Here is an 18,297-nt window from a genome sequence, read left to right as displayed (position 1 = left end):
CAAAAAAAAAAAAAAAAAAAATTGAGAGAGAGTATTTACATCTCACGTCACAAGACTATCCGCCCTAGGGATGAACTCCTATACAACGATAAGACCAATGACACAGCAGAAAATGAGCAAAGGATATGCAAAGACAGTTAATAGAAAATACAAATAGCTCTCAAACAAAAAGATGCTACATATGAAATACACAAAACCAAAAGTTTAATAACATATTGTTGGTGAAGCTAGGAGAAAGAGTCACTCTCATATATTTCTATGGAAATATAAACTGGTTCAACATCTATATAGGATAATGTGGCCACACCTATCGCCCTTTGACGTAGCACTCCCATTTCTAGAAATGCTTGCTTATGTGTGAAATAATACGCATGGGTGGTCCCCAACCATTTTGGCACCAGGGACTGGTTTTGTGGAAGACAATTTTCCACAGACAAGGGTTGGGGGCTGGGTGGCAATGGTTTCAGGATGAAACTGCTCCATGTCAGATCATCAGGTATTAGATTCTCATAAGGAACGCGCAGCCTAGATCCTTCACATGCGCAGTTCACAATAGGGCTTGTGCTCCTATGAGAATATAATGCTGCCACTGATCTGACAAGGAGCTGGTGCTGAGGCGGTAATGCTCGCTCACCCCTCACCTCATGCTGTGCAGCCCGGTTCCTACCATAACACAGACTGGTACTATTCCGCAGCACAGGGGTTGGGGACCCCTGACATATATACAAGGTAATTCTGGGCAACACTGGTTGTAAAAACAAAATACTGGAACAACATATAAGTCCAATAAAATTCTGGTTATATGAATTATGGTAGACCCAAATAATGGAACACTTTGTAGTGTAAAACAACAAGCTCATTGTACATGATACAGATTTCTAGGATGTATTAAGTAAAAAGAGTAAGATGCAAAAGTATGCAAAGTGTGCCATATGTTGTATAAAATGGTAGAGATAGATAAAAATATATATTCATATTTCATACAAAAAGACATAAGCAAATTACTAATTAGAGGTTGCCACTCAGAGAAAGGGGAAAGGAACTGGACGGACAAGAAAATTTTTCATTGAATTTCACAGAATTTTTTTTTTTTTTGAGATACAATCTTGCTCTGTCTCCCAGGGTAGAGTGCAGTGGCATGATCTTTGCTCACTGCAACCTCTGCTTCCCGAGTTCAAGTGATTTTCCTGCATCAGTCTCCCAAGTAGCTGGGATTACAGACGTGCACCACCACACCCGGCTAATTTCTGTATTTTCAGTAGAGACGAAGTTTCACCATGTTGGCCAGGCTGGTCTCAAACTCCTGGCCTCATGTGATCCTCCTGCCTCAGCCTCCCAAAGTGCTGGAGTTACAGGCGTGAGCTACCACACCCGGTCTGAATTTCCCTGAATTTTGAATTGTGTGAATCCATTACTGATTCAAAAAAAATTCAAAGCCCTAAAACAAACAAAATATTGCCTGTTATAGGAAATCTGTTTCCTACAGGATAAAATACAAACTCTTGAGTTTGGTAAATAAGAATCTTCATAACTGGAAGGGAGAATGTGGAGTCTGAGGTCAGGTTCCTGGGGTTAACATTTAGACTAGTTTAATCATGAGATTGCAAGACTCTGGGCATGTAATTTAGTCTCTCTAAGCAACCTCTGTAAAATGGAGACAACAATACTACCTCCTCCAGCACTAGGTTGTGAAGAGTAAATGAGGCAATCCATGGCGGCAATGCTTAGCACAGTGCCTGACATATTGTCAGACACCAACTGATGCCAGCTACTTATTTTAATAACATGGTTCAATCTACCTTTCCAGAGCTCAACATCCCCATTTCAGTGCCATGAACTGAGGCTTTGAACCTCTAGTTCCTGGATTGCCAAACTTTTAAAAACTGGTCTTCTGATCACTCAGTCTCCATGCTCTCCTTGGGTGAACTACCAACTGTGACAATAAAATATGTGGCTTCAGCCAAGCCTTTTCTCCTAAACTGTAGGCTTTAGCTCCTAAATGATTAGTCTACACTTACTCCTGGATGTTCCTGTCAAGGAAACAAAATATCCAAAATTAAATTCATTATCTTTCTCTGCTCCACCTCCCGAAATATGCTCCTCTCCTTACATTCCTAAAATAGTTAACAGCTCCACTAATCACTTGTCATCCAATCCAGAAACCTAGGAGTCATTCTTAATTTTTTCTTCTCTCTCAATTGCTCTCCCAGCCCAAATGTTCACCAAATTCTTTCCATTCCAATTCCTGAATAGCTCTTAAATCTTTCTATTATTCCCTGTCCCTGCTTTAGTTCTCTTATTACATATGAATTCACAACACTCCCAGAGTGCTCTCAGCTCTTGATTCTCCCCTTCCCAATGCACCCTTGACAATGCTGCCACAATTTGCTCTTGAAATTCATATCTGATTTTTCCATATTCAAACTGTTTTAATGGCTTTCTAGTGCCTAAAGAGAAAGTCTCAACTCCTAAGCATGGTACACAGGCCCTCCAGTGACACTGTCCTGACCAGCTGTCTTCTTCACTGGCCAGCCCCACACATCCTTTCCTTCAGCTAAACAGCACAGTCTCCTGAGCTTGTTGCTTTTCTCTCATTGCTCATCACCTCTGTTCATGCTCTGTCCTCTACCTGGAACAGGATCAACTCATAGGGCCTGTAAGCTCGATGGGAACAAAATTACATCTTTATTTTCACTAACTTCTACTAAAAATTAGCATTTCCTTCTATTATGATGGCAGGGAGCAAACCGTCATATTTGAATTACATGTGACTTTGTCTCTACAAGAAATCACAGATTTTTCATATCATACCAGCTTTGTTGCAGATAATCTCAAAATACTGTTTATAATCATAGTTTGAAATCACAGTAGTGACTAATCTCTGATAGAGCTTATTTAATGTGTTAAACAACAAAGCACATATTACTGTATCTAAACTTGCTTTTAAAAATTTTTGATACTGAAATTATACTTCAATATTATTGGCTTCATTTATAAGTCTATGTGTTTTAATTTATGTATGTATTTAAAACCTTTATTTTTAAAAAGGATCCATAAGCTTCTCCAGACTGCCAAAGGTATCTATAGCACAAAAAATGTTAAATACAAACCTAAAATATTCTTTCCCACTCTATCTACCTAAGGGACTGCTATTTTCCCTTTAAGACTTGGTTAAAATATCACCTTCACTAATTAACTGTCATCCTGGCCATAACTTCTAGGCCACCTCCCTATTCTCCCCGCCACCCCCACCACCACAGTCCACAGGCTCTTTGTACATGTCTGGCTCCCCATTAGACAAAGATCCTTGAAGATAGGAAGGTCATTCGGTTTTGCATATTCAGCACTTAGCTCAGCGCCTGTCAAACAGAAGTGAAATAAAGTTGTACTGAATAAATAAAGACTATAAACTAATGAAAGATTTTAGAGTCTTAAAATCTGAGTTTGGATCCTGGCTAACAATTAGTAGTGTTGTGACTCTGGGAAAGTCATTAGCCACTTCCTTTTTTTTTTTTTTTTTTTTTTTTTGAGACAGAGTCTCGCTCTGTCGCCCAGGCTGGAGTGCAGTGGCTGGATCTCAGCTCACTGCAAGCTCCGCCTACTGGGTTTACGCCATTCTCCTGCCTCAACCTCCCGAGTAGCTGGGACTACAGGCGCCCGCCACCTCACCCGGCTAGTTGTTTGTATTTTTTAGTAGAGACGGGGTTTCACCGTGTTAGCCAGGATGGTCTCGATCTCCTGACCTCGTGATCCGCCCGTCTCGGCCTCCCAAAGTGCTGGGATTACAGGCTTGAGCCACCGCGCCTGGCCATCATTAGCCACTTCTAAGCCTCCACTCTCAGGTATAAAATGTGGGCAACACCTCACCTACTTATTGCATGCTATCGTCAAAAGGATCAGATAAAGTAACAGTGAACATACTTGTGTAGGTTGCTGGGGCTACATAGATTTTAGTTATTCTTGTATTATATGCCAACTTACTTAATATTATTATACCAACTTACTTAATAATACATTTTAAAAATTGCAACAAGAGAATGAAATGACAAGTTATACATTTGAAGAAAATATTTTCTTTCTTTTTTTTTTTTTTGAGACAGAGTCTCACTCTGTCACCCAGGCTGAAGTTACAGTGGCATGATCTCAGCTCACTGCAACCTCTGCCTCCTGGGTTCAAGCAATTCTCCTGCCTCAGCCTCCCGAGTAGCTGGGATTACAGGTGTGTGTCACCATGCCCAGCTAATTTTTGTGTTTTTAGTAGAGACAGGGTTTCACCATATTGGCCAGGCTGGTCTCGAACTCCTGACCTCAAGTGATCTGCCCACCTTGGCCTCCCAAAGTGCTGGGATTACAGGCATGAGCCACCATGTCCAGCTGGAGAAAGTATTTTCAAAAGACACATCTGACAAAGGACTGATAGCCATACTATACGAAGAACGCCTAAAACTTTACAGTAAGAAAACGCCCAACCTAACTTAAATATGAGCCAAAGACCTTAACAGACATCTCAACAACGATATACAGATGACAGATAAACATATGAAAAGATGCTCTACACTATATGTCATCAGGGAGATGCAAACTAAAACAATGAGATACACCTACTAGAATAGTCGAAATCCAAAATATGACAACATCAAATGCTGCCAAGGATGAGGAGCAACAGGAACTCTCACTCTTTGCTGGTGGGAATGCAAAATGGTACAGCCACTTTGGAAGACAGTTTGGCAGTTTCTTACAAAACTAAATGTACTCTTAATATAATCCAGAAATCGGCCGGGCGCGGTGGCTCAAGCCTGTAATCCCAGCACTTTGGGAGGCTGAGACGGGCGGATCACGAGGTCAGGAGATCGAGACCATCCTGGCTAATACGGTGAAACCCTGTCTCTACTTAAAAATACAAAAAACTAGCCGGGCGACGAGGCGGGCGCCTGTAGTCCCAGCTACTCGGGAGGCTGAGGCAGGAGAATGGCATAAACCCGGGAGGCGGAGCTTGCAGTGAGCTGAGATCCGGCCACTGCACTCCAGCCTGGGTGGCAGAGCAAGACTCCGTCTCAAAAAAAAAAAAAAAAATATATATATATATATATATATATATAATCCAGAAATCACACTCCTTGGTATTTACCCAAAAGAGCTAAAAACTTATGTCAATACAGAAAGCTATACACAGATGTTTATGGCAGCTTTACTCACAATTACCCAAACATGGAAGCAACCAAGATGTCATTCAATAGGTAAATGGATAAACTGTGGTACATCAGACAATGGAACATTAGTCAGCAATAACAAGAAATGAGAAATCAAGCCATGAAAAGACATGGAGGAACCTTAAATGTATATTATTAAGTGAAAGAAACCACTCTGAAAAAGCTATATACTGTGATTCAACTATGTAACATTCTGGAAAAGGCAAAATTATACAGACAGTAAAAAGATCAGTAGTTGCAAGTGGACTAGAGAGAGGGGTGGAGAATGATGAGTAAGTAGAACATAGAGGATTTTTAGACCAGTGAAAATACTCTGTGTGATACTATAATGATGTATATATGTCATTATACATTTGTCCAAACCCACAGAATGTGCAACACCAAGAGTGAACCGGAATGTAAACTATGGACCCTGGGTGATTATGATGTGTCAACGTGGGCTCATCAATTGTAACAACTGTACCACTGTGATGTGGGATGTTGATAATGGGGGAAACTATGTGTGTGAGGGGCAGGGGTTATTTGGGAAATCTCTGTACCTTCCTCTCAGTTTTGCTGTGAACCTAAAGCTGCTCTAAAAACAATAAAGTCTTAAAAACACAACAATAACAACAAGGTGATGCTAAGGTCAGATGATTATTAAAAACTTCACCTCGGCCGGGCGCGGTGGCTCAAGCCTGTAATCCCAGCACTTTGGGAGGCCGAGACGGGCGGATCACGAGGTCAGGAGATCGAGACCATCCTGGCTAACATGGTGAAACCCCGTCTCTACTAAAAATACAAAAAACTAGCCGGGCGAGGTGGCGGGCGCCTGTAGTCCCAGCTACTCAGAGGCTGAGGCAGGAGAATGGTGTAAACCCGGGAGGCGGAGCTTGCAGTGAGCTGAGATCTGGCCACTGCACTCCAGCCTGGGAGACAGAGCCAGACTCCGTCTCAAAAAAAAAAAAAAAAAACTTCACCTCCAGTCAAATCCCTCTACCTGCCCTATTACTTTCCAGTCTTTATGCCCTTGTTCTCATTAATATTCCCATTATTTTGCCAATGCCTTTCCTCTTTGCTGCCTTGGTAACTCATACTGGTTCTTCAATACTCAGTTCAAGTGTTAATAACCTCCTCTACAAACCCTCTGCTTTTCCCTTCCCCACACTTCATACAATGTATGAGTTAACCATATGTGAGCCTTTGAAGAGCAGGTACCCTGACTTATTCTTCTTGGACTCTTTCCTTCAATCCCAGCACCCACCAGGAATTCATGTTTGCCAAGCATAAAATTGAACAACCAAAGGTAATTAGAAAATATCTGATACAATATCTAACACTGTATGCTTTTGGTTATCTGTAAGAAAAGTACAGCCCAAGCCTTATAAGTTGAAATTCTGAATGACGAATCTGTCATAAGTCCTTTAAATATTCAGTTTTTCCTCATTTTAAATGTAAATCCACTCACTCTAGCAAAAAGCAAGGTGAAGTTCATCTTGCAATGTCTGTTTCAACAGTCACGCCCTAATGCAGAGCACTGTATCACTGAAAAAGAGTCAAGGTGAAGAGGTGAAAACAAGAAACCACAGCCCTTTTGGATTCTTCCCATTCTCATCTTGCTCACAAGAACAGGAGTGAGAATTTTAGCTCAGATCTCTTACCTCAGAGTTAAGATAATGGAAAACAGAGGCCAGGGGCAACATAGCCAGTTCCAGGCACAGTGAGTTATAGGTTAACCCTTGAAGAAGTGGTAGGCCTGTTGATCTTCCAGGTCCAAATACAACCTTACAAAAGAATTTCTGGGCCGGGTGCGGTGGCTCAAGCCTGTAATCCCAGCACTTTGGGAGGCCGAGACGGGCGGATCACGAGGTCAGGAGATCGAGACCATCCTGGCTAATACGGTGAAACCCTGTCTCTACTTAAAAATACAAAAAATTAGCCGGGCGAGGTGGCGGGCGCCTGTAGTCCCAGCTACTCGGGAGGCTGAGGCAGGAGAATGGCATAAACCCGGGAGGCGGAGCTTGCAGTGAGCTGAGATCCGGCCACTGCACTCCAGCCTGGGTGGCAGAGCAAGACTCCATCTCAAAAAAAAAAAAAAAAAAAAAGAATTTCTGAGCCTCCCAAAGAGTTGCCTTAAGATTTCCTCAATTCTAAGGAGATGGAGACAGTTTCCAAGAAAACATATATATATATATATATACATATGTAAAAATAACTAAGCCAATGATACACAAACAATAACCAATCTAGGCCAAATTCTGAGTTTGAGACTTAATAGCTCTAAGAGAAAGCATAAGGAAATAATCACCTGCTTTTACTATCACTAAATGACCTCACCTCCTATGTCACAGACAACACAAGAGTACACAGGAAAATTTCAATTTCCTGCCATCTCCTTTAGATTCATTTTTCCAAATAACCTGAGAGCTGGTTGTCTGATTTGCTTTTGTATTCCTTTACATTCTTTAATTCCTAAAAGTCAGAAACCAGCTTGCTCAACAATGCCCCATTTTAACTTATTAATCATTCCCCTATATAAATGTCCTCTACAATCTTCTTACCTACAGTTAGGAAGGTGCTCAACAGCTGCTCCGTGGCAACAGGTTTAATCTCTGTCCGAAGATTAACAAATCTGCCAACCACCAAGGGGGCTCGGCGGAAACCCAGAATCCTGGTTTGGAAGATTGGAAAACAGAAGAGAAAAATCTTAGGGGATGTTTTTTAAGTAACAGTCTTAAAAATTACAGTTCATCATGTCAAATGTGTAAAGGGTTTTAGCTAGCAGGTAAATCTAATTTTTTAGAGGCACATATTTTTAGGAATTTAATGTCAAAGTGTGTGTAATTTATTTTAATATACACTTCAGTAAAAAGAATAAGACAAATCTGATAAAATGTGAACAACTGTTAAATCTACAGAGTGGGTATACGGGCTCATTATACTATTCTTTCTACTTTTGTAGGTTAGAAATTTTTTCATAATAAAAATTAAAAATAGATTTTAGGAAAGCATTAGAAAAAAATGGAACCCAAACTCACATATGGGTTCAAATCTTTTTTTTTTTTTTTTTGAGACGGAGTCTCGCTCTGTCACCCAGGCTGGAGTACAGTGGCGCGATCTCGGCTCACTGCAAGCTCCGCCTCCCGGGTTCACGCCATTCTCCTGCCTCAGCCTCCCGAGTAGCTGGGACTACAGGCGCCCGCCACCTCGCCTGGCTAGTTTTTTGTATTTTTTAGTAGAGACGGGGTTTCACCGTGTTAGCCAGGATGGTCTCAATCTCCTGACCTAGTGATCCCTCCGTCTTGGCCTCCCAAAGTGCTGGGATTACAGGCTTGAGCCACCGTGCCCGGCCCAAATCTTTAAATAAAACAGCACATTGATTAAAAAAAAAAAAAGCAGACTGATCTAAAAGGATAAACCCACAGAGCAAATTAAATAAAGAATTTCGGCCGGGTGCGGTGGCTCAAGCCTGTAATCCCAGAACTTTGGGAGGCCGAGACGGGCGGATCATGAGGTCAGGAGATCGAGACCATCCTGGCTAACACAGTGAAACCCCGTCTCTACTAAAAAATACAAAAAAACTAGCCGGGCGAGGTGGCGGGGCACCTGTAGTCCCAGCTACTCGGGAGGTTGAGGCAGGAGAATGGCGTAAACCCGGGAGGCAGAGCTTGCAGTGAGGTGAGATCCGGCCACTGCACTCCAGCCCGGGAGATAGAGCGAGACTCCGTCTCAAAAAAAAAAAAAAAAAAAAAAAGAATTTGAAGATACCTCTAATAATCTAAAAGGTTGAAAACAATAATTTATTTTAAAAAAATGAAATTTCCTGGCTAAAAAATATACACTAACATAACAAAAGTTGGAGAGGCAGAATTTGGAACACACAGAAAATTTATAATGAAGAAAATAAAAATCACCTATAATTCCACAACCCCGAAATAATTACAGGTACTGACATTTTGGCATATCAGCATGTTTTCCCTTTAAGTGTGGGTATATAAATACACACTCACACTTATGTATATACATACAATTGAGATTACATCGTATGTAGTTTTATATCTTGCTTTTTACTAATCATTGTATCGTGAACCTTTTCCCAGTCATTAGAAAGCCTTTACAAATGGGTATTGTTTAGGGCTTCTGATTCTGTCCTAAACCCAGTCTTAGAAAAGCCACAAAGGCAAGTCAACAGATCTGTCAAAATAACATAGAAATCCAGAGATCCCCCCTGAGGTAAGGGAAGGTGGTTAAATCTGACTGTAATGAAGAAATAGCAACCCAAAGCGGAAAAGTATCAGGATCCACAAATGAAAAAGGTTGGGAAGCGTTTTTTGTGCATGTTTGTTTGTTTGGTTGGTTGGTTGGTTTTTGAGTCTCACTCTGTTGCCCAGGCCGGAGTGCAGTGGCATGATCATAGCTTCCTGCAGCCAGGAACTCCTGGGCTCAAGTGATCCTCTCACCTTAGCCTCCCTGTTAGCCAGGACTACAAACACATGTCTAGATTGGGAAGTATTTTTTTCTCCCCATTGAAAATTGCCAAGCCCAAGAACAACAGTCAGTTTAGCATTGAGGGGCAATGTTACTGTAGCACTTGAGGCTGGCTACAGTGACACTTAACAAGTGACAGGAGGATTGGCAAGAGAACATCTTTCAGACTTTGAGGTAGGGAAGGACTTTTAAATACAAGACTCTCAAAGCACAAGTCACAAATTGAAACATTATAGTTAGTTAACATCAAAAGTACACAAGTACTCTAAGTTAACAGATAGGTGTCCTGCTGTGAAAAGACAAACTTTGCCAGTAATGGGGAAATACAAAATAACAGTGAAATAACAATGAAATATCACTTTACATATATATCAACAAAACTTACTGTGTTGGGTAATACAAAACACTGGTACAGAAATGAGGAACTTTATGCCTGTTGGTGTCCAACAAACAGGATGGGGGGGGTTGGGGATGAAGAAAAGAGGTAAACAGATAAGGTCTTGGAAAGCCTGATTCTAGTGTGCCATTAAGTGAGGAGTAGGATTTATCCAACTGTACACCACTAGGTCTTAAAAGGGGCAGCAAAAATTCATGGTATTGTACACATGTATCTAAGCTTTTCCATATCAACAGATGTTTAGGTTACAACCAGTTTTTCACTACTGAAAATGCTACAGCTAAGACTGTTGTATATATATCTTTGAGTTTTGTATTCTTTCTCTAGGGTACTTCCTAGAAATGTCTTAGATATGTATATAAAAAAGCAGTTATTTGTTCAAATGATATAAACATTCCTTAATGTTGATACATTTATCCTTAATTTTGATATATAATGCTAGGGTTCTTAACAAAAAAACTGAAACAATTAACAATGCCATAAGCAGCATATGAATCTCAATGTATTCCTCCCAATAAAGTATTATCTTTTTTTTTAAGCTTTGCCATTTTCAACAGGTAAAAACAGTATCTCAAGTGAATTTTTAAAAATTTCTGGTGAGGATGAACTTCCCCCCGCTTCCACATATTTATTAGCAATTGATAGTGTTTGTGCTCTTAACCCATTTTCTAACAGAGTTTTAACATATATATACAGATTTGTATAAACACATATTAAGGCTATTAATACTCAGATTACGTTAGATTCAAGTGTTTTCTCCGTTTGTTGTTTGCTTTTAAATTTTGTTTGCTGTTTCTTGATATATGTTCATTATTTTATTTAGTCAAGACTATTGAATTTGTGATTTTTATGTTACTGCTTTTATGTTTACAAAATCCTAATTCAGAAAAAGACAAACATTTCATCTTTTTTTTTTTTTCTGGTTTCCTTATAAATTCATTTTTAGGCTGAGCGTGGTGACTCATACCTGTAATCCCAGCACTTTGGGAGGCTGAGGTAGGCAGATCACCTCAGGTCAGGAGTTCCAGACCAGCCTGACCAACATGGTGAAACCCCGTGTCTACTAAAAATACAAAAAATTAGCTGGGCGTGGTGGCATGTACCTGTAGTCCCAGCTACTCCGTAGGCTGAGGCAGGAGAATCGCTTGAACCCGGAAGGTGGAGGTTGCAGTAAGCCAAGATCAGGCTATTGCACTCCAGTCTAGAGGACAGAGTGAGGCTGTCTCAAAAAATTTATTTATTTATTATTTTATTTTATTGAGACAGCGTCCCACTCTGTTGCTCAGGCTGGAGTGCAACGGTGTAATCACAGCTCACTGCAGCCTCGACCCCCCAGGCTCAGGCAATCCTCCCTCCTCACCCTCCCCACTAGTTGGAACTACAGGCACACACCACCACACTCAGCTAATTTTTGTATTTTTTTTTTAGTAGAAACGGGGCTTCACCATGTTGCCCAGGCTGGTCTGGAACTCCCGGGCTCAAGTGATTCACCCACCTCAGCCTCCTAAAGTGTTGGGATTACAGGCATGAGCCACTGCATCAGTCATAAATTAATTTTTTAAAACAAATATTGTGAGCAATTTCTTTTAAAGTCGGCCAATATGGCCTGATGAAAGAGCTGGTCAGCAGAGTGACTGGGATACCAGACAGTTCAGCTGCAAGGTTCCTGACTACTAACCTGCTGGGGAAAAAAAAAAAAGAATTTTCCTAGTTAACTTACAAACTTATAATTCACATCTATTTTCTTTCTCTCTCTCTTTCTCTCTCTCTTTCTCTCTCTCTCTCTCTTCTCTCTCTCTCTCTCTCTCTTTTTTAAAGACAGAGTCTCACTCTGTCGCCCAGGCTGGAGTGCAGTGGCACGATCTCGGCTCACTGCAACCTCTGCCTCCCAGGTTCAAGCGATTCTCCTGCCTCAGCCTCCCAAGTAGCTGGGACTACAGGTGCCTGTCACCACGCCCGGCTAATTCTGTGTATTTTAGTAGAGACAGGGTTTCACTATGTTGGCCAGGCTGATCTCGAACTCCTGAGCTCAGGCAATCTGCCCACCTTGGCCTCCCAAAGTGCTGGGATTACAGGCATGAGCCACTGCACCCGGCCCTTTCCTTTTGTAATTATTCTGGTTTTTGAAGCTGTGCATAGTTTGTATAAAGAACAATAAAATTCATAATAGATTTCATGCTATATGTTTCCAGCACATGGGGATAAGTCAGCATTACTTACTTAAAATAAATACATAACAAAACAACAGGACAGCTAGGCCCAATTAATGACTAGTTCAATTCAGATATTTAAGTTCAAAGTTTATTTACCAAGAATATCTTCACTGATGATAATAACAGAGCAGGCCAGAAATGAAATGACCTAAAGAAGCACGGAATTAAAATACTTTAGTATTCTCAGTGCCAACCAAATTACGAGACTCATACAAGTGTAATGGAACTAGTCAATTAGCTATCTAAAAGGGGTAACAAGTTACTTATTAGTGTTGCATCCTTTTGTTGTTTTTTTTTTTTTTGAGACGGAGTCTCGCTCTGTCACCCAGGCTGGAGTGCAGTGGCGCGATCTCAGCTCACTGCAAGCTCCGCCTCCCGGGTTTACGCCATTCTCCTGCCTCAGCCTCCTGAGTAGCTGGGACCACAGGCGCCCGCCACCTCGCCCGGCTAATTTTTTTGTATTTTTTAGTAGAGACGGGGTTTCACCGTGTTAGCCAGGATGCTGTCAATCTTCTGACCTCGTGATCCGCCCGTCTCGGCCTCCCAAAGTGCTGGGATTACAGGCTTGAGCCACCGCGCCCGGCCTGTTGCATCCTTTTGAAGGAGTCCATGAGTCCTCTTCAAGACATTTGAAAGTAAACAAAATGAACATAACCTGCTGTGATCATACGTACCTGTCCAAGTGAAAGGCTGCTACCTCTGCATTGTGTCTATCATAACCGGCATATGGTTCCCCTTCCACCACATAGTCTCGGCTATACCTGCAAAGTGAATGGGAAGCACAGATGTATACATGGATTACACCAGTAACAGGTAACAGCACAAAAGTGGTAGAATATAAGCTTTAGCAAGCCTGATTCTGCTATAGTCACCTTTTCTGTCAACCCTGAGAACAACTGTGGATTAGCATGAATTGCTGGTAGATGGAGTGAAGATGAGGTAGAGAAAGAAACTAGAATTCTCTATCTACGTCGACAATCATTCTAAGAACAAAACACGAAAGATGTCATTTTGCCCCACTAAAGGGTTTTTGATGTAGTTTAAGTACAGATACAAGGTAGTCTTCTAGAAGGCAAGGACTGTCTTTGTACCACCAGCACAGTGTTATTAAGCACATAGTTGGTGCTTAATAAACGTCTACTAAAATGTTTATTAGACTGACCTGAAGAAATGAAAAACGTGTAATTAAAACTTTTGCTGGCTAGGCACAGTGGCTCACACCTGTAATCCCAGCACTTTGGCAGGCCAAGGTGGGTGGATCACTTGAGATCGGTTGTTCAAGACCAGCCTGGCCAACATGGTGAAACCCTGTCTCTACTAAAAAATACCAAAATTACCCGGGTGCGGTGGTGAATGCCTGTAATCCCAGCTGCTCAGGAGGCTGAGTCAGGAGAATCGCTTGAATCTGGGAGGCAGAGGTTGCAGTGAGCCGAGACTGTGCCACTGCACTCCAGCATGGGCAATGGAGTGAGGCTCTGTCTCAAAAAACCAAAACACAAAAAACTTTTGCTTACCAGAATGGCTGTGGCAAAGCTTATAAGAGAAATTTAAATTTGGGGGAAAATGGTCTGATATAACTCAACCTTTGTTAATGGGAAGGCAATGGTGCTTTTGAAAAAAGTTGTTTGAATAACCATTCTTGTTCTTTTTTTTAAGTTTATGATGACGTAGTACAAGGAGTCCTGGACTGGCAGTGGGAAGTGGGTGTGGCTGCCATTACTTGACTGGGTAAGCTTGAGCAAAATCTTTCTCTTCTCTGGGTCTCAGATTCCTTATTTACGATATTAGGGGCTGGACTAAGAAGTAATTTCTAAGGTCTCTTTCATCTCAAACTGCATTCTGATGATTTTCTATCATATGCATGACATAAGCAAAGGATAATGAAGACTGGCATATTTCTTTCTACTAATCATTTTAAAAGATAGAATTTAAATGTGTTAATTGGGAAGAAAAAAAGCACTTAATTCACCTATGTTCTCTATTGGTCTCCTGCATTTCCTGAATGTAAAGGAGGCCTTTTAGGCTTTACAACGGACCTATGAAATAGAAATCAATTGAGACTGATGTGGAGAAGAAAAGTTCCACTAAGGATAGTTCGCTCTCCCATGCTAAAACAGCAATAGGGAAGTGGAAAACAGTATAAAACGCAGTGAACCTCAACTTAAATGACCTTAGAATATAAAGTGAAATTATCTCCACAAAACATATCTTCAAGGCAAAATGATGAAGCATTTGTTAGAAGACAGCCACGTATCACCATCTGGTTGGGCACCAGTTTCTTCTTAGCATGGTCAATATACCCAAATGTATTTGTTTGTTTGTTCCTAGTGCAAAGGATTACTTAGGAATAGTTTTTAAAAAGGTTTATATTAGCTACCTCTAAATTAAAAGTCAAATTTGAAATACCACTGCAGCAAAAAGCTGACACTATTCAGGTACTGTTCTCTCTACTACAGATGTAGGCTATCCTTGAATACTTTATTTTTAGTACTCCAGGGCAGCCACAGGAAGGTATGTGGTGAAGTGCAGTATATTCCTTTCAGTGAAACATTAGAGAGCTTTCCAATCCATCTAAAGGCTGCTCAGAGTAAAATGCAAAAGCTTAAGAGAAATACAGGAACTTCGGGAGTGGGCAGGAGAGGAAAAGACAGCGGGAAGAGAAAAGGAGTAAGAATCAAAAGAACTACATTGAAGTCAGGCCTGAATCCTTAGCACATGTTTTGGTTATGTGAAATATGGAAAATCAGAACTCTGGATGTCATTTTTCTCACCTGTAAAATGGACAGTTGAACTAGCTGATCTCCAAGGTCCCTTTTAGTACTTCCTAAGATTACTCATTCACTTCTACGTAGCTGCTCCTAGGCCCCTGCCTTCTTGTTCTTTTTCCAACATAACTGCCGTTTTTGCCTGTGAAAATCAATTACTTCTAGAATGGAAATAGCTACATTAAAAAAAAAAATACCCTTACTTACAATGTAAGGCAAAATGTAAATAAAAGTGTCACTGTATTCCTATATATACCATCTACCTATATGGTATACAACTTGTATCTTAGAGTAGGACATGGATAACCAGGCTCCAGAAATGTTAAAACCACAAGTGGCTATTAGAGAAAGGACTTAGATTCTCCTCTTACCAGAGAGTGATCCATCTTAAGTCACTGACAGAGCAGCAAAATTCATACAGTAACTGCCAATAAATCATTCCTATCCTTCTGCTGAAGGACATCAGAGGCTGACCAAGGACATTAATCTGCACTTACACCAGGACAAAATAGCCTCTGAAGCCCTGGGGGTCAGAACAGCATGTTTAGGGACTACAGTCAAGTTCTGCAAGCACTTAAACTTACACCCACTTTCCCCAGCCTGTGATAGTTGCTGATATAAAGCAGCACAAGTCAGTATGTATACCGACTAAGAAAGTTAACACCTACGGCAGGGGCTGAAAAAAGTCTTGCTGAGTTGGAGAGGAGAGTGCCCTGGAGCTGGGAGTGGACACAGGCTGTTTAGGAGATGATGGGGGAGCAGGGGACCAGAGTTTGACAGAAACAAAGAGCAAAGGTAGGATAAGGCTGAGTATAGAGAGGGGGACCAGACAGTTAGGGGCTTGACCTTAGGCTGTGGAGGCTGGGTTTTGTCTGGTGGGCAATGGGAAGTCCCTGGATGGTTTAAAGCTGGGGAACATAGTGATAATATGAGTCTTCTGGGGAAGAACGGAAGTGGTTTCCAGGATGGTCTGGAAGAGGGAGGTAATGAGAAGGCTGCAGTGGTAGTAAGAGATACAAGATGAAGCAAGAAGTGACTACGGTTATGCATTTATCTGTTGCTACCTCCCCTACTCATCAGTCTGGCCTCTCCTCCCTCCACTTACATCTTGTCCAAACATTTCAAGCCTATCCTGCAAAGCACCTGGTTTAACACTGCACACTCTTGGGAATATCTGTCTTATAACACACTTCCTGCTGTCCCATCTCCCCTTCAGTTACCCACTGTACAAGTGGTGGGTGTGATGAGGATCTCCTTTTTTGTTTTTTTGTTTTTTTTTTTGAGACGGAGTTTCGCTCTTGTTGCCCACGTTGGAGTGTAAATGGCACGATCTCAGCTCACTACAACCTCTGCCTCCTGGGTTCAAACGAATCTTCTGCCTCAGCCTCCAGAGTAGCTGGCATTATAGGCACGCGCCTGGCTAATTTGTTGTATTTTTAGTAGAAATGAGGTTTCAGCATGTTAGCCAGGCTGGTCTCGAACTCCTGACCTCAGGTGATCCACCCACCTCAGTCTCCCAAAGTGCTGGGATTACAGGTGTGAGCCCCTGCATCCAGCTGGATCTCCTCTTATTTAAACACAAAATGCTCACAACTCATCTCTTTATTTTATGTTTTTGAGATGGAGTTTTGCTCCTGTTGCCCAGGCTGCAGTGCAATGGCGCAATCTCGGCTCACTGCAACCTCTGCCTCCCAGATTCAAGTCATTCTCCTGCCTCAGCCTCCTGAGTAGCTAGGATTACAGGCACACATCAAATGCCCAGCTAATTTTTTGTATTTTTAGTAGAGATGGGGTTTCACCATGTTGGCCAGGCTGGTCTCGAACTCCTGACCTCAAGTGATCTGCCCACCTCGGCCTCCCAAAGTGCTGGGATTACAGGTGTGAGCCAGCGTGCCTGGCCATCTCTTTATATACAAATTTTATTTTTGTCTTTAGTTTGCCTTTTTCCATCACTCTGTTTATGCTGCTAATCTCTCAGGCCAAGAAGTCAAAGACCATACTTCAAAGCTAAATGCGATTTTTGATGATGGGTGCTCCACATCATCACTTATGGGAAACAAACTTAAGAGAATTCCATGTGTGTGGCAGAATACAAGCTGCTTACAACGCTAACAAATCTGGGTTCAAACTTCCATACCACTGATTAATGTGAGATGACCTTGTCAAGTTTTTTTTTTTTTTTTTTTTTTTTTTTTTGAGACGGAGTCTCGCTCTGTCGCCCAGGCTGGAGTACAGTGGCCGGATCTCAGCTCACTGCAAGCTCCGCCTCCCGGGTTCACGCCATTCTCCTGCCTCAGCCTCCCAAGTAGCTGGGACTACAGGCGCCCGCCACCTCACCCGGCTAGTTTTTTGCATTTTTTAGTAGAGACGGGGTTTCACCGTGTTAGCCAGGATGGTCTCGATCTCCTGACCTCGTGATCCGCCCGTCTCGGCCTCCCAAAGTGCTGGGATTACAGGCTTGAGCCACCGCGCCCGGCCGACCTTGTCAAGTTCGTTACACTCTCTAAACCTCAGTTTCTCATTCTGGAAATAACTGAAACTGTACACAAAGGTTAAACCTTCCTATAAGGGTTTAAAGGATTAACAGATACAAAAGTACTTAGTGTAATCCCTGGCAAATAGTGTGTGTTAAACAGAAATTAGATCCCAGGCCCACATAACCACTTTTTTTTTGAGACAGGGCCTCACTCTGTCACCCAGGCTGGAGGGCCGTGGCATGAGCATGGCTTGTTGCGGCCTCAAACTCTCGTACTCAAGCAATCTTCCCCGCTTCCCACCTCGGCCTTCCAAGTAGCTGAGACTACAGGTGCACACCACCACGCCCGGCTAATTTTTTATTTTTTATAGAGATGGAGTCTCATTACGTTGCCCAGGCTCAAGTGATCCACCCACCTCAGCCTCCCAAAGTGCTGGGATTAGAGGCATGAGCCACCAAGCCCAGCCCCAATCAAATTTTTATTCTCTGAAAGTCTACCACATGTTTTAACTTTCCTAATTTCCACATCACTGACATATATTTCCCAGTTCCAGATCAATAGTGATCCCTTCCATTTCTGGGCTCCCTATACATTCATGCTCTGACTGCCTTTTATTTACTAATAGTTGGGTAAGAAAGGGAGTTGAACTTTGTACATCTTTTCCCTACATTTCTTCTGCCACTCCAGAAAGAAATCTAAAGTCATGTTATAATTTTTTCAAAAGTTCTACTGAGGAATTAAAATAATGTTTAGTACACAAAAGATTTC

The 18,297-nt window shown here is 41.8% G+C and overlaps 1 protein-coding gene across 3 annotated transcripts in view; it reads right to left on the bottom strand.

Annotated features, from left to right (window-relative positions):
• Positions 1–18,297, bottom strand: part of FAM20B (FAM20B glycosaminoglycan xylosylkinase) — a 50,327-nt gene that overhangs the window by 12,234 nt on the left and 19,796 nt on the right. For all 3 annotated transcript variants that reach the window (XM_033200597.1, XM_033200596.1, XM_033200598.1), the window contains exons 3-4: positions 12,962–13,048; positions 7,751–7,860 (exon numbers count right to left, since the gene is read on the bottom strand). In XM_033200597.1, the coding sequence (XP_033056488.1) occupies positions 7,751–7,860; positions 12,962–13,048 (197 nt within the window). The remainder of the gene's footprint in view (positions 1–7,750; positions 7,861–12,961; positions 13,049–18,297) is intronic.

Source organism: Trachypithecus francoisi, unplaced genomic scaffold, assembly GCF_009764315.1.
Source record: "Trachypithecus francoisi isolate TF-2019V2 unplaced genomic scaffold, Tfra_2.0 Lachesis_group5, whole genome shotgun sequence".
NCBI classification, from domain to species: domain Eukaryota; kingdom Metazoa; phylum Chordata; class Mammalia; order Primates; family Cercopithecidae; genus Trachypithecus; species Trachypithecus francoisi.
Note: the sequence above shows the minus strand (reverse complement) of the source record. Positions and strands in the feature narration are given on the sequence as shown.